Source organism: Hippocampus comes, unplaced genomic scaffold (assembly GCF_001891065.2).
Source record: "Hippocampus comes isolate QL1 unplaced genomic scaffold, H_comes_QL1_v1.1 scaffold73, whole genome shotgun sequence".
Taxonomy (NCBI): domain Eukaryota; kingdom Metazoa; phylum Chordata; class Actinopteri; order Syngnathiformes; family Syngnathidae; genus Hippocampus; species Hippocampus comes.
The window spans coordinates 6,792-23,922 of NW_017806238.1; the positions used below are offsets into that span (position 1 = coordinate 6,792).

General features: G+C 40.7%; 1 protein-coding gene across 1 annotated transcript in view; it reads left to right on the forward strand.

The window, feature by feature from the left end:
- Nucleotides 1-1,687: 1,687 nt before the first annotated feature.
- The window catches only part of top2b (DNA topoisomerase II beta), a 51,279-nt gene continuing 35,835 nt past the window's right edge, over nucleotides 1,688-17,131 (forward strand). The window contains exons 1-13 of the mRNA XM_019857328.1: nucleotides 1,688-1,792; nucleotides 1,937-2,082; nucleotides 5,573-5,670; nucleotides 5,811-6,023; nucleotides 8,194-8,367; nucleotides 8,878-8,979; nucleotides 9,081-9,218; nucleotides 9,307-9,445; nucleotides 12,934-13,091; nucleotides 14,347-14,472; nucleotides 14,573-14,683; nucleotides 15,831-15,936; nucleotides 16,054-16,163. Of these exons, the coding sequence (XP_019712887.1) occupies nucleotides 1,764-1,792; nucleotides 1,937-2,082; nucleotides 5,573-5,670; nucleotides 5,811-6,023; nucleotides 8,194-8,367; nucleotides 8,878-8,979; nucleotides 9,081-9,218; nucleotides 9,307-9,445; nucleotides 12,934-13,091; nucleotides 14,347-14,472; nucleotides 14,573-14,683; nucleotides 15,831-15,936; nucleotides 16,054-16,163 (1,650 nt within the window). The 5' untranslated portion in view covers nucleotides 1,688-1,763. The remainder of the gene's footprint in view (nucleotides 1,793-1,936; nucleotides 2,083-5,572; nucleotides 5,671-5,810; nucleotides 6,024-8,193; nucleotides 8,368-8,877; nucleotides 8,980-9,080; nucleotides 9,219-9,306; nucleotides 9,446-12,933; nucleotides 13,092-14,346; nucleotides 14,473-14,572; nucleotides 14,684-15,830; nucleotides 15,937-16,053; nucleotides 16,164-17,131) is intronic.

Sequence of the window (17,131 nt, forward strand, 5' to 3'; positions counted from 1 at the left end):
TGTCCCTGCGGGGGGTGTGTGGGGGGGGGGGGGGGGGGGGGGTGTGTGTGTGTGTGTATATATATATATATGTGTGTGTGTGTGTATATATATGTATATTTAGACTACTTACAATGATATATACCAGGGGTACGCAATGGTGGCTTATTAAAATAATAACATTTACAGTTTCGTAAAAAGACAGTGAATTTATATTTAACATGAATGAGTTTGAAAAACTCACTGCCCACCACTGGCTTATAGTATGGGAGCCTGTGATCAGCAAGCTTATTTAGCCGCCGAGTTGAGTCACCTTCCACAACGGTTGTTCATAGGTTACTGTCCAATCGGGTCAACTTCAAAATAAAAGCAAAACAAGTCTGACCAATGTGTACACGTGTATCAATGTCTAGCACACCTGTAGCTTTAGCTTTTATTTTAAAGTTGGTCCTCGGAAGCAATAGTTGAGACGGCTGACTTGACCTTGAATTCAGGCGAGCACAAAAGTGCAATGTCAGACTTGAACCATAGTGCAGTAGTCCATACTGCTTAGAGTATGTGCACCCCTACTGATATGTAGGTTAATTGTACAGAATGCAGGTATTGTCAGTTCAGTGAGCAAACACGAAACAGGCCGCCGTGGTCGAGCATATCGTCCAATAACCGGAGGGTCCACTGTTTTGAGTCATGGGTCGTTGTGTCCTTGGGCAAGACACTTCAGCCACCTTGCCTCCAGTCCCACTCACATTGGTGCACGGCTGGGTGTGAATGTTTGGTGGTGATAGGAGGTTGATATCATAGTTAAAAAGTTTTTTAAATCTTGTTTGTTCACAACATAATTTGATAAACAGTGGCCGCCATGTTTTCGGATGCGCAATCCATTCTGGGATGATGAGGTGATATGGTTGCTGCCCACATTGTTGCTCTCTGCTCAGCAAAGCAAAACATTGTAAACCACTTCAAAATGCTACGCTGCGTGTTTTTTGTTTTATTTTTGGGACGTAATCTTCAAACAAAGGGGAATAAAGGAAGCGAGGTATGAGTCCATAGCTTTCCGAAAGGAAATTAGTTAAGAAAGCAGTGGCAGGATGTGATTGGAAGAGTCCACCTGCCCCAAGTCCTGCAGCTGTGCTCTCGTCATTTTAGCTCAGGCGCACTTGAAGCCTTCATCGTTCTCAGCTCAGACAGATGATTTTGGGCACGTAACTGGACCATGCTTCTTCTTCTGCACCTGCAACTACCACTGGCCACCAGCCACCAAATCCGCAACGGAGGAAACAATTAATATTAAATGCCAGTCATCAGCTTGGCAGAAACATGCCTGTCCAATGTGTCTGCCGCAGTCTGGTTTTCCATTGAAAAGCCAGAATGGAGGAGCTCACCACATCTGAACAGATTGCTGTGACTGCTAAAAAGGAAAAAAATAAAGCACTAAAATGTTATGTCACATTCCAGAATGCATTGCGACATAAAATGCAATGATGATGTACATGCAAATAAAGTTTCTACAAAAAGTATCAGAATCATCTTTAATTTTTTTAAACTGGAAAAAAATCCAAATGAATTATATAGAACAAACATGACAGTCTGGGGTTCTTTTAAAAAGTCTTAATTTGACTTAATCTGTTTGTTATGCAAACTCAGATGAAGAAAGCAAACATCTTTTCATCGTGGACTTGTGTCTGTCTGAGCACACCCTGATTGCAATTCAATTAAATAGCATACCTTTTGAAATTCTTCCTTCCACAGTCAATGCAGCAGATAACAAACAGAGGGATAAAAACATGAGTGCCATTAAGATCAACATTGACCCGTAAGTACAATGTTGCATTCGTTTTCTTTTATCTCATGGAGAGAGATGTTTGTTTTGGACAACATTGTCTGAAAATCATTGACATTTTTCATTCTGTCCTAACTTGTTGTACTCATTAATTTTCCTCTAATCCACTTCCACCAGTGAGTCCAACACCATCTCTATCTGGAACAATGGGAAAGGAATACCAGTGGTGGAGCACAAAGATGAGAAAATGTATGTCCCAGCCCTAATTTTTGGTCACCTGCTCACCTCCAGCAACTATGATGATGATGAAAAAAAGGTCACAGGTGAGTAGAGGTCAGAGATGACACTAGGCCAGGGCTACTCCAATAAAAATCAGAAAGATCTGCAGATAGATGTTTCGATGAGTCCCAGGTCTATTGTTCAATGTCTTTCAGGCCACATAGTTGGAGTAATATTGTCACGTTCAAAGCAAAAAATAAAATTTTCATTTAAAAGGCAAAGTTGCAAACTGAAATCAAATGTTTTCATTTTGGCATACATTTTTATCTGTCCAGCCATCCATTTTCTTTACCGCTTGCTGGAGCTTAATCCCAGCTGATTTTGGGTGAAAGGAGTACTCCAAGCACTTGGTTGCAAGCCAATTGCTATTTTAACTCATTCAATCCCCATGACGTATAACTACGTCTTAAAAACCCACTACAACTGCCTACCCATGACATATTTAAACATCTTTTTTTGGGGGGGGCGACATAGTGTGAAGAAGGGTCTGACACAGTCTCTCAGGATCAGTCTTGTCTGCATTGTAAGTCATTTAAAATCTCTCCAGCAGGTGGTAGCGTGTGTTAAAGGATCAGCCAGGATCATGTTGCAAAACAAGTGGAAGAAATTGGGGACGGCGGAGCATGGGTGGGGTCGTGGAGTTGGATCTAGCGCAGGGGTGGCCCAACGTTTTGGCTCGGGGGCCACATTGATTTCTAAAATTTGACAGGCGGGCCGGGTCAGCACAAGATACTGTACATATGAAAAACTGCATAGGTTGACAGTCCATACCAAACATCAACAGAACAAAAGCATGATTGTATTAACATAACAATACTTTTTTTTAATGAGAACAGTGAAACAACTATGGTATATGTCCTGTATGAACGTCCAAGTATGTTAACAACATACATGTGTGACAACACAAGCAACAAAGTGCAACAATATATTGCCCAAAAACTGTTTATCACACAAAAACTTCAGTATACAGTACAGGTATATGAACAAAATATAGTATAAAAAATTAGGACTACAGTGAAACTCCTCTACAACGAAACCTACATGGGCGATAATATCCCCTAATGTGAAAAAATCTTCATGCATTAACACCATGCCCACTCTCCTGCCCCCCATTCAACGAAAAAAGACCCTTTTGCATTATACGAAATCTTTTTTTCTGCTCTTGCCTCGCGAAGAGATTCACTACAACAAAGTCTAATCCAACAGCGACCTCTACTGCTTCGTTCGGAAATGGCAACAGCAACCACCACACTAGTTTACACATACGTAGTAGTCCAGGAAGTACTTGTTATTGTTAGTTTCAGTAGTAGTCCAGGAAGTACTTGTTATTGTGAGTTTCAGATGCAGCACGTTGCATTGCTAAAATGGCTACAAAACGGACATTTGGATGTCAAGCAGCGAAGACAAGAAGCGCTCTGACGCTGGAAGAGAGGGTCAAAGTGATCAAAATGAAAGACGGAGGAAGCAAAATAAAATACATTATCCAAGAAATTGATGTAAGTGAAATATAAAATATAAATTTCACAATTTATTTCCCTGAATAAAAATAGAGTACACATACGATTTTGTGTGTGTGTGTGTGTGTGTGTGTGTGTGTGTGTGTGTGTGTGTGTGTGTATATGTGTGTGTGTGTGTGTGTGTGTGTGTGTGTGTGTGTGTGTGTATCTGAGATCAAATTTGCTACAGTGAAAAAACCCCTGTTGTGAAAAATGTCTTGCTGCAAACATGATTTCGTTGTAAAGGAGTTTCACTGTATGCTACAAAATGAGACTAGTATCAGACCTACGTAGCTTTTCTTTCCACTCATTTACTGTCTCTAACTTGACCACCCCTCGATCGCCACCCAAGACAGCGTTGCTCAGCTGATTTTGTTCAACCAACTTTTTAGCCAGCCACGGAATGCTTCGAAGTCCTCGTTATTCATCGTATCGAGGAGGAGTTGCTTGAGTTGGCACGACTTCCGGGTTCCAGAACTTCCATTGTTATGAATCGATCGTTAATGTAATATTGTAGTAGAAAGTTTAATGCATACTTTTTTTTTACCGGGTTTGGGAATTTCCGTTTGACAGATGTCCGCAGGTGGTAGTTAAGATCTCTCCCTCTGTCTCTCCCTGTCTTTCTTCCTCTCCACCTCTCTCCCTGTGCTCTGCAAATTCAAGTCAATGCGCCACCTGGCGTTGAAATGCCTGTCATTACAAGTCCAAATGAATTGAAGGCAGTCATTCACATCGAACCTTAGTTGTGGACCAGCCTTCGGCGGGCCGGATCAAAAAAGACCCAACCGGCCGGATCCGGCCCGCGGGCCGGAGTTTGCCCACCCCTGGTCTAGCGTGTAGTTTGTAGTGAGTGCATTCAAGCCAGTCGCAATGGAGAAATCAAAACAATTGACCTGTGAGGATTGCTTTTGGTGAAGAAAATCTTCCACCAGGACGAAGGAGAGGATATTCTGAAATCAGCAGGACACTTTCGTCCGTGCATAAGCAGCCATCAAAATGAGGCTCCGTGTACATGACCAAAGGAGAGGATTTTCTGAAAGCAGCAGGACACTTTCGTCCGTGCATAAGAAGCAGCCATCAAAATGAGGCTCCGTGTACATGACCATCGTCTGCCTCATGCAAACGTCACACCGAAGCCAAAGTGCCTTCGTAAAAGAAAGCGAAGTGAAACCATAATGCGGAGTAATAAATGTTGTTTACCCTTGAGTCAGGGCAATAGCTTCATTTTGTATCACACACCAAAAAATGCACGCGTGCACGTACAGTGCACTTTTACATGCAAACACTCACTGAACTCATTCTTTCACTTCTGTTCATAGTTCATTTAATCAGCTCAGTAGAGTGCAGATAAATATTTTTGCCATCAAAATCCCTTTTGCGGTGTTGTTTTTGTCGTTTTGTGGAAGGAAAGTCTTATTTAGATGTTTGAGATGTCACAAAAGCAAAAAGTAGCGGTGCCGTACTTGAAATTATGCTTGAAATGCATTCTTTTAAAACAGTTCTTTTTCTCTGTTTTTTTTTTCCTCAGAAAATGGCAATCTGTTGAAATTCAGCTTTATTCTAATGCTGATTTCTAAAGAATGGAACAAGAACAAACTTTATTTTCAGCTGAAAGACGAATGTCTCAGCTTTCTTTTGGCAGGCTGTATGTTTAAATCGTGATCGAACTCAATAATATGTGGGGCTTGCAAATCAGTCAAAATTGTGTAAAACGTCTGGGATTGAGGGGTTTGCTCCAGTAAAAATGGCTGGGATTGAATGAGTTAATATATAATCAAATATAACACGTGACAGCTGTCATGAATTCAAAATAGTTATCGGGGAGTAAGAACAATTTTATTTGAAAAATATAAATTGCAAATACTAACCAGTCGATCAGCATGCCGCCTCAGACTGATACATTTCATTTTAATTTTGATGATTATACTCCGAAATCATAATAACTAACTGTGTGATGAAAGAGCTTTTGAACTGAATACGGGACTAAAAAACAATGAATGGTTTATTTGGATGTAATTTTCTCTGTGTTTGGTCCCAGGTGGGAGAAATGGCTATGGTGCCAAACTTTGCAATATTTTCAGTACCAAATTCACTGTGGAAACTGCGTGCAAGGAGTACAGACACAGTTTCAAACAGGTGGGAAATATTCTTCATATCCAGAAACTGTGATTTTAATGTACAGTTGCTTTTGCACATGAAGAATAGCCTCTTATTCAAAAAAAAAAAAAAAAACATTGCTATCTACTTCGTCACCACACGTTCTGTGCTCCACACAGACTTGGCAGAATAACATGAGCAAGACTTCAGAGCCCAAGCTCAAGTTCTTCGATGGAGATGATTTCACTTGTGTGACTTTCCAGCCAGACCTATCCAAGTTTAAAATGGAGAAACTGGATACGGATACAGTAGCTCTTCTAACACGGAGAGCATATGATGTTGCCGGTTCCTGCAAAGGTGTCAAAGTCACTCTGAACGGGAAAAAATTACCTGTAAGTATCAGTCATATTAAAATTAACCTGCATTTTATGTCAGGGATTATTTTCTGTTATATTTTCCAGTTTATAGAAGCTGCTGATGGGTGGGTTGTATGTGAATAAGTTCTAAAAGGTAGGAAGGCATGTTTGCAAAATGTTGAATTTTCATCCATGGTTGATATAAAACATCCAAAAGGTGTTGGTCTTTTCTCCCTGTTCATTGTCCCCATTCCATCTACCACTGTGAGGAAATAGATGTTAATACAGTGATCCCTCGCCACTTCACGCTTCATGTTGTGCGGCTTCAGTGTGTTTTTCCAAATTAAAAACAAAAATGAAATAAAAAAAAAAAAATACAGCCACATCACCACCTATATTGATTCAGAGGCTTTGTACGTCCTTGCTCAAACAAGGCGCATGATTGGTTCCCGGATCCCATGAGCTGATTGGCATAGATCAAGTGAATACTGAAGTGACAGTCAAAACTGTCAGCTCTGTAAGACTTTTTTTCTTCACCTAAAGAAGACCATTGTCTGATAAAAAAGAAACCTTAAACCTATGTAAACTAATAAGAAGACAAGATGAACACCATAAAGCTACACATCACATTGTTTTTCTCCAATTTAAAAACCTCAGCTATTCCGTCAGCACCTCCAGCAGAAGAGTCGCGAGTGAACCAAAAGCCGACGAGTCAAGTGAGAGCCACTTTCGACGCCACCAACACAAGCCTCTTCGCCTTTCTCAGAAGGCAGTTTTGATGGATTTTAATTACTGTATAAGGTTTTATAATCCAAGATTTAAGTCAGTATGTTTACTTTCGTCATCTTTCATCTGAAGTATGTCAGGTGTAAATACTGTTTACATACAGGGTGTTCCAAAAGTCTCGGGCACATTTTGACATTGAATATCTCGGAAACTATTGAGGATAAAAAAAACGCATCTGGTAAATTCAGAAAGCTTGTAATCTCAATTTTTACATGGGATGTTCAAAGATGGTCACACGACACACATCAAGCCGATAGTCAAATTCTTGCCAAACGCGCCCTAGCATTGCATTGTCAATGGTTGCAACAGCTTCTGTTATTCGTGCCTTCAGCTTAAAGCATAAGCACCCATCCGTTATGAATTTACCATGCCATCTCACTACGGACGAATTTTCTGCGAAATGCACGTTGCGAAATACAACAGTCCATGATTCAGTTTTTGCAAATTCAAGCACACGAAACGCCTTTTCTGGTTGAGTGAACGCCATTAATGGGTCTGAAAAGAAATTTAAAAAAAATCAATAGCCTTACGAAAAACTTAATGTAATTAGCTTTAAAATGGCACGATTATTATCTTACTGCCATTCATAGTTAAGGAGATATGGTGACTTCAAATGTGCCCAAGACTTTTGGAATACCCTGGATATTAAATAGGCTGGTACCTGTGATGTTTTTTGATCGCAATAACATCAATGATCAGACTGACAACGACATTGTGTACAGCGGCTCTTCCCATCCACCTATTCCCGCATGTACATACAGGCAACTGGTCAACTGTTGTCAACTGCCTGTATTCTCAGACCTTCACCAACAGACGGTGCTAACATACTGTGGAACAGCTGTGAAATCCCGGTTAACATTTAACTGGATGCAAACATTACACCCACATATAAACATAAAAATTCCTAGGAGGTAGTGGGTGCAAATCCTACTTCGTGTTTTTTTTTCACTTTTCGCTTCCAATTAGCCGTGAAAAACGAGGGATTACCGTATTAGCTCTTACAATATGCAGATCTTCATCAATGAAGAGCTGCTTCCCCCACAGGCCTGGATGAATTCAACAGCAACTTCTTTGAGACATTTTTATTGGGAAATCAAATTAGAGCAATGCTCAGTGGTAGAGTGGTCGGCTGGGGCTTCGATCCCCGGTCATTGTGACCATGTCGAAGTGTCCTTGAGCCACACACTGAACCCCTGGTTTGTCCATTATGCTGTGTCATGAGTAGGTGATTAAGGAAAGTGTTCAAGTATTTTACATAGAAAAGCGCTATACAATTGAAAGCTCATTTACCAATGCTTTTATACTGTTCTTTTAATGAAAATCAATGCCACTAATTCGCGATTGTAAAATTGTGGTATACTGTAATGTATAACAAAGTTACGACTATTAAACATCATGTACCTGTTTTACCTCTCTCAAGGTTAATGGCTTCCGTAGCTATGTGGATCTTTATGTGAAAGACAAATTGGATGAGACAGGTGTAGCCCTGAAAGTGGTGCATGAGACTGTAAATGAACGATGGGAAGTGTGTCTCACAATGAGTGAGAAAGGATTCCAACAAAACAGCTTTGTCAACAGCATCGCCACGACCAAGGTGTGTACGTATAGCAATACTGTATTAGCATCGGTAACTGTGGATACACTACACATTAACTTTCATTTATCTGGGAAATTTCATACACAAGTTAACTCAATGTGCTTCACATAGCCGAAAGCACAGTATCTAAAAATATGTACAACAGAAGAGCTTCATATGTTCGAAAAGCAGAGAACAAAAGTCGCTGAAAAAATTACTAAAAGAACATATATTGCCAACAATTAAACACATTTACAAACATCAGATTTACAGATATTCAAAAACAAAGTAAAGAAGTAAATTAAAAGACTGTGTAGTGAAGTTGTTTTTCAAAATGCTTAAAAAAAACTGACATTTGTATGTTTTTTTTTTCCTTTCATTTACGCGGTGGAAATTGTGTGGTCGTCTGTGCCCCTGCAGTACCGCTGATGAACATTTGTGGCTCCATCCGTTATTCAAGTAGCTGGTCCATAATTTAACTCTTGAAAGGTTTTTGTAACTCGTGTTTTTTTTGTTTTTTTTTTCCAGGGTGGTAGGCACGTCGACTACGTGGTTGATCAAATAGTGTCCAAACTTATTGAAGTAGTGAAGAAAAAAAACAAGGCAGGAGTGTCTGTCAAACCTTTCCAGGTAGAGTGATACATGATTTTTAACATAACCATTTCAAAAAAACGTTTCTTACGCATGTTACTAACCTAAAGGGACATATCTTTCTTTCATGAATGCTGCAGGTTAAAAACCACGTTTGGGTTTTTGTGAATGCACTAATTGAGAATCCAAGCTTCGACTCCCAGACAAAAGAAAACATGACCCTCCAGACAAAAAGCTTTGGCTCCAAATGTCTTTTGTCTGACAAGTTTATCAAGGGTGTAAGTGCAGTGATGATTTGCTGTCTGTGTCTTACATCCACACAATATACATATTGTTGAGTTTATGTTCTCTTTTTGTCATCTTCAGGCAATCAATTGTGGGATTGTCGAGAGTATACTCAACTGGGTGAAGTTCAAAGCTCAGACACAGCTGAATAAAAAGTGCTCATCTGTCAAGCACAGCAAGATTAAAGGCATCCCCAAACTGGACGATGCCAATGATGCTGGTGTGTTTCAACTGCAGACTTGTCTAATGTTGGGAACTGTTACTCGTAATCGGCATCAACATTTCCTTATCAACTGTTATTGGTTGATGAATCTGCAATTCTAATTTAATGTGTTCATCAGAGATGTTTTATTTTCACATCTCAATCCTCAATATCTGCCATATTTGACATTTTCTTGAAGTAAATCAATGGTCGAACCATGAACAGATTTTTTTTTCTACAAAATTTGCATTTTGGTTGCACAATATCTCATGCAATTTGGAAGTTGGGCTTTCTAGTTTGGTGCAGTTATGGCAACAGCCCCTTTTTGGGTGACATTTAATGGTAAATATTTAATGACTCCAAAAAGTGAGCACCATCCATCCATTATCTGATCCGCTTATCCTCAGGCCCCTATCCCAGTTCCCAGCTGTTCTTGTGGCAGCCCAAAGACAGCTGTCATAGGCTCCAGCATGCCCCCGACTTTTGTGATGATTAGCGGATTAGAAAATGGAGGGACAGATAGATGCATTACTTTTGGGATTATCAATTTGTTACATCCTTACATTAGTGTCCTGAGGATGTAACTTCTATTGCTAACTGTGGTTTCAACATGGTAAATGTCGAGAAATGCTCCTTGTCTCTTTAAGAAAGCTTTACTTAGCACTCAGGGAATGTCTGATGTAACTACTGATGTTTCAATGGAGGAGTTTGTTGTTCTTACCTTTGCAGGACTCTCACCTTTTCTTGTAGCGTTCACAATTTATCCATCTCCAAATTTGAGAGGCTTGCTGCTTTCCATGCTTTCTACCTCCTATTCTCATCCATCCATCCATCCATTCATTTTCCGAAGCGCTTTATCCTCACAAGGGTCGCGGGGGATGCTGGAGCCTATCCCCGCTGTCTTTGGGCAGTCGGCGAAGGACACCCTGAACCGGTTGCCAGCCAATCGCAGGGCACACAGAGACGAACAACCATCCGCGCTCACACTAACACTAGGACAATTTAAAGTGTTCAATCAGCATGCTTTTGGAATGTGGTCAGAAACGGGTGTACCCGTAGAAAACCCACGCGGGCACGGGGAGAACATGCAAACTCCAGACAGGAAGGCCGGAGCTGGAATCGAACCTGGTACCTCAGCACTGTGAGATCGACGTGCTAACCACTCGCCGCTTATTCTCATCCAGTCAATGTAAATACAGTGGGACCTCTTCTTCCGAAATTAATTGGTTCTGGAAGAAATTTCTTAACGAGAAAATTTTGGAAATAAATACGCGTTTTCCATGTGAGTGCCCTAATCCATTCAAAGCCCCCTTACCCCCAAAAAACAAATTCAGACATAAATGTTTCCGAAACCATAAAAATGCAGCAAAATATGTAACAAATACATGTTACAATTAGATTATTGCACAATAAATGAGAGTTGTGCATAATGTAAAAAACAAAGAATAAAGAAGAAAAATGATGGTCATTTAACTTTTAACTGTGTCCTCACAGTTTTTTGCCCTCTTTAGTTCACGTTCTCTCTCAGAAGGGGTTTTTGCCTGGCGTTTTGTCAAGAACTGATCCAAGGATGTTTGCTTTTGTCGGCTTTTAACAATCCATTGAAAATGTCCTAGGCAAACATCAGCATAGTGAGCGATCGCCCGACTGGTGAACACTTTTTCTGGGAAATTCACATTTACGTAAAACTATCGGAATGCCTCATCGCCCAAGGGGCGAGTGACGAGGATGCTGCATAGACACAGATCTATCTATTGACACACATGGAGCCAGATGGTAGAGGTCCCTCTTAGCCAATGGGATGCCAGGATGCTGCTCGGTAATAGCCAATGGCATTCTATTGTCTTGTTACCCAGTCAAATTCTGAGTACCATATTTTCTGCACTATAAGGTGCACCAAAAAGTCTTCCATTTTCTTAAAAGCTCACGGCGCGCCTTAAAATCCGGTGCGCCTTTTGAATGGTCATTACGGTAATATGTCGACGCCAAGATGGCTCCTTGCTGAAGACATGCTTACAATGTTATAACTTGCTGTTGGTTCAGTGAACCGTGTCGCTGCTTTATTCAATAATTTTTTGTTGCAGCTCCGAAAAAAGGAGAGCTGTGGTGTTGTTTTTTTTAAAACGCACACTTTATTAATGGTTTTCACAGTCTCAACAAATACAGGTATGTCTTTGTCCGTCTCCGTGCCTTCTCTTCTTCTGTTCACTCGAGAGGCGTTCATGACCACCTCGGAAAAACGTAAATTAACTATTCCTTCAATGAACCTACGAAAATTGAAAATAATGCATCAAAACAGAAAATGAAGCGAGGAAATCAGAATAAATTCTATAGCCCCTCCCGCCCCCGACAAAATTTATATTGTGATTTCATCATTTGTGAATACACAACAAAGGAATAAATAACAAACACTACTGCCATCTGATAGTTCTGTTGGAGCTACGCACAAGGAAAAGCCAATGAGTTTTCGGAGGTGATCATGAACGCCTCTCAAGTCGAACGGAAGAAGAGAAGGCACGGAGACCGACAAAGACGTACCTGTATTTGTTGAAAAAAGGAAAGCTGTGGTGTTATTTTTTTTTTTAAACGCAGACTTTATTCATGGTTTTCACAGTCTCACAACCACTGTACGTCTTTGTCCGTCTCCGTGCCTTCTCTTCTTCCGTTCGACTCGAGAGGCGTTCAAGGCCGCCTCCGAAAAACGTAAATTAATGATTACTTCAATGAATGAGAAAATGAAAAAAATCAAGCGAGGAAATCACAAAATAAATTCTATACCCCCGACAAAATTTATTTTGTGATTTCCTCGCTTGATTTTCTCTTTTGATGCATAAGTTTCAATTTTCGTAGTTTCATTGAAGCAATAGTTAATTTACATTTTTTCAGAGGCGTCATGAACGCCTCTCGAGTTGAACGGAAGGAGCGTGGCTCCATCAAGTGGAGGCATTGTAGATTGTGCCTTATAATGCAATGCGTCCAATGTATGAAAAAAAATTACAAAATAGCCATTCATTGAAGGTGCGCCTCATAATCCAGTGCACATTTTAGTGCAGAAAATACGGTATGTTTAATCAGCCCGGTTCCTCTCTTCTTTCATAAAAAGTATAGAGTTCTTGAATAAATGTGGTCATACCATAATCCTTGTTCATGTCATCTGCTCGTATTTCCCAATGCGCTCTTGCTCTGCCTTTCAGTCATTAAGCTACCGGTAATGCTTGTTTTTTTCTTTTCCAAGTTGGTCACCCATGTCCACTCCTCTACTTGATTAATTCCTCTCCAGACAAATGGAGAACATATTTAAATGTAACCAGTCCGCCGTTACAAGGTTGATGAAACAAATCCATGAAAATAACAAAGACTGAATCCACAATTTATTTATTATGTGGAAATTTGACAGGTTGGCAACTCTGCCAATGTCAACTAAACAAGAGTAAATTGTATTTCAACAATACATTTATTGATATGCTGATCTTTTTTTTTTTTTTTTTTACCCACCCATATTCAAGGCGGGAAACACTCCTCAGAATGCACTCTTATCCTCACCGAGGGCGATTCAGCAAAATCTCTTGCTGTTTCTGGACTCGGAGTCATCGGTCGTGATCGCTATGGTGTATTTCCACTGAGAGGAAAGATCCTAAATGTCCGTGAAGCAACGCACAAACAGGTATGCATTTAATTGAATATATTTCACCTTCAACAAGTACTGTATGTTGGTATGTAGACCCTGAATATTAAACAGTCATGGAAGATGGCACTTGATGAGCAGACCCTTGTATGGTAAGAATAATTCTAACTGCCTAAATTCGGAATTGCGAAAAACTCAATGAGTTTACTGTATGCAGAGGAACCAACTCAAATTCACTTATTCGTGGGGATGGGCGATTATGGAAAAAATCATTACATGATTATGAGGGCCAGTACCCCTGCGAGGTCCCTATTCTTTTTGTCTGAATCATTATTAAGGACCAAGCAGCGACCGCTGTGAGGTCTCTATTGTTTTAGTAGGTCTGAGCAGTGATCGCTGCAAAGTACTTACTGTTTTCTGTGCCAGCTTTTCTATGTGGAGTTTGCATGTTCTCCCCGGGACTGCATGGGTTTTCTCCAGGTACTCAGGTTCCCTCGTCCATTCCCAAAATATGCACGATAGGTTAATTGAACACTCTAAATTGTCCCTACGTATGACTGTAAGTATGAATGGTTGTTTGTCTATTTGTGCCCTGCGATTGGCTGGCGACCAGTTCAAGGTGTACACTGTCTACTGCCCAAAGTCAGCTGGGATAGGCTCCAGCACGCCTGCAACTCTCGTGATGATCAAGTGCTTCAGATAATGGATGATGGAGGGATTATTTTCAGAGCCCAAACAGCGACCACTGCAGAGTCACTCTTATTTTTGTAGAAATACTTTTCATTATCCATCCATTTTCTGATCCGCTTTATCCTCACAAGGGTCGCGGGGAGTGCTGGAGCCCATCCCAGCTGTCTTTGGCCAATAGGCAGGGGACACCCTGAACCGGTTGCCAGCCAATCGCAGGGCACACAGAGAAGAACAACTATCCGCGCTCACACTCACACCTAGGGATAATTTAGTGTTCAATCAGCCTGCCATGCATGTTTTTGGAATGTGGGAAGAAAGTGGACTCCCCGGAGAAAACCCACGCAGGCACGGGGAAAACATACAAACTCCACACAGGAAGGCTGGAGCTGAGGTCGAACCCACGACAGCTGCATTGTGAGGTCGACGCGCTAACCACTCGACCACCTATTATTATTATTATAATTATTCTTACTTTTAGGGGCCAAGCAGTGGCCGCTGCAAACTCACCCTGCTTTTATTTATGTTTATTTATCTGAATCAATTCATTAATTAACATTTAATATTTACTTTGTATTGTGGGCTGTTTTTTTTTTTTTACCAACAGATAATGGAAAATGCTGAAATCAATAACATCATCAAAATTGTTGGACTACAATACAAGAAGAGTTATGAAGACCCAGAGTCCCTGAGGAGTCTGCGCTATGGCAAGATCATGATCATGACAGACCAGGTGGCCTAACGAATGGATGCAGTCTGTACTACTGCCTTTTATCGTGTTCAATTCAAGCACATACTGTAGTTGAAGTTGTCCTGTTTCTTGTCTGTCCTAGGATCAAGATGGGTCCCATATAAAAGGTCTACTCATCAACTTCTTTCATCACAACTGGCCATCCTTGTTGAAACACACATTCCTGGAGGAATTTATCACACCCATTGTCAAAGTAAGACACAGAGTAGGACATGTCATTGTTGTCTCAATGTGTCTATTGGGACTGAAATTGCATTAATATTACAAACCATTCTTATGTACACATTAAAAATTAAAAAAACCCTTGTAGTACAGGAATCGAACAGTCCATACTAGGGCGTTTCTTACCTCATACTTCCAGATTACCCCCCACTAGATACCAAGGGGTACGCGGTCGAATGCCTACTTCACGTCCACAAAACACATGTAGACTGGTTGGGTGAAATCCCATGCACCCTTGGTGAATAACTTCTTTATGTACTGATTTTAATTCTTTTAATTCAAGCCTTTTGTTTAATTCTTTATTTGTTTGTTTGTTTTATGTTTTTACCTCTTTTTAAGAAGCACCATTTTGTCCTCTTGGGAGGCCCCGATGCTGGGAGGTGTGGCATGTGTGTGCGAGCATAGGCATGCTTGTGGGGAAGTATATCTGTATATCTTGGGGGGAGGGGGGATCAGCTTTTGATGTTGTAATTTTGAAGTTTTAATTGAACTGCACTTTGAATTGCATTTTTATGTATGAAAAGTGTGATATATAAAAAAAGTTTGATTGATTGATTTCCAAACAAATACAAATCAAAGTAGGTGGCTAATGAGAATGGAATCTCATTGGATGTGGATTTCTGTCGCTGACATCATGCCTAGGTCCAAAGTAGAAATTAAAAATATTTAAGTGAATAAATATGAATACTGTGCAACCTGGATTTAACACAGGCAAGAGCAATGATCGTTATGTACCGTATACTTCCACCGAAATGACTTTAGTATGATCAATCAAAACTTCTATTGTTTCACTGCAAAATGGTGGGGGGGGGTTCCATTTATTTATTTACACTTATCCTCTCAAGGGTCACGAGCATGCTGGAGCCTCTCCCAGCTGTCTCGTCCAGGAGGCGGGGTACACTGTAAACTGTTTACCATCCAACGCCATAATTTTGCAGTCCTTTCTCAGCAAAGCATAAAGTTAACACTTGACACGTCAATTACGTTGTGAAACCATTCTTGAAAGATCCTGTGAAGCCAGTTAACTTTTGACAAAAATAATAAACAAAAATTTATTTTTGGACAATAAAATGTTACTATGGTTAATATTGCTGATGGCCCAATTGTATTTTCTGCAGGTTACCAAGAATAAGCAAGAGCTGGCCTTTTACAGCATTCCAGAGTTTAACGAGTGGAAGAAACAGACAGAAAACTATAAAACCTGGCATGTAAAGTACTACAAAGGTTTGTTATTTATGCACTCATTTTAGATCATACACCAAAAATGATAATCCACATGAACATTTATAGTTGTCTTGATTATTGTTATTTCCTTATGATTTTTTTAAATGTATGTTACAGGTTTGGGTACAAGTACAAGCAAAGAGGCAAAAGAATATTTTGCTGAAATGGAGAAGCATCGCATCACATTTCGATACAATGGTGCTGAGGATGATGCAGCCATCACTTTGGTGAGTTCAAGCTAACCCGTTTTCTGTAGTAACTGAATTTTAAACAATCGTTATGAATGCCAATAATTCAAAAGAGGAACATGTTTACATTTGGGTGGATATGAATTAGCTTTGCCAATCACACTGTTACTCCAAAGGGCGAACGATCCTGATCACGAAGGATCCCTCAAATGGTGCAGTCCAATCCAACTATCGGCCAATAACCTGTCTCTCCACAACATGGAAGCTCATGTCAGGCATCATTGCGGCTAAGATAAGAGGACAGATGGATCAATACATGAGTGAAGCGCAGAAGGGCATTGGTAGAGATACCAGAGGAGCCAAACATCAGCTACTGGTTGACAGAACAGTCGCACAAGACTGCAGGTCCCGACATACCAACCTGTGCACAGCCTGGATTGATTACAAGAAAGCCTACGACCCGATGCCACATGGATAATCGCCAAGACAGGCTATGGATACCGCCTCAGAAATGTAGCTACGATCAGTCACCTCCTCTACATGGATGACATAAAGCTGTATGCTAAGAGCGAAAGGGACATAGACTCCCTGATCCACACAACCAGGATCTACGGCAGTGACATTGGGATGTCATTCGGGCTTGAGAAATGTTGTCGGATCGTGACTTAGAAAGGCAAGGTAGTCCAGACTGAAGGGGTCTCACTCCCTGAAGGAATAATAGCAGACATTGAGGACAGCTACAAGTACCTCGGTATACCACAAGCCAATGGCAACCTCAAACTGGCATCAAGGAAAGCGGCTATGACCAAATACCTCCAGCAGGTGAGGCAAGTCCTAAGAAGCCAGCTCAATGGCAAGAATAAGACCCGGGCAATAAACAGCTATGCCCTGCCAGTGATCAGATACCCTGCAGGAATAATAAGGTGGTCAAAGGAAGAGATTCAGACCACGGACGTAAGACCCGAAAGCCCCTTACCATGCATGGAGGGTTCCATCCCAAATCCAGC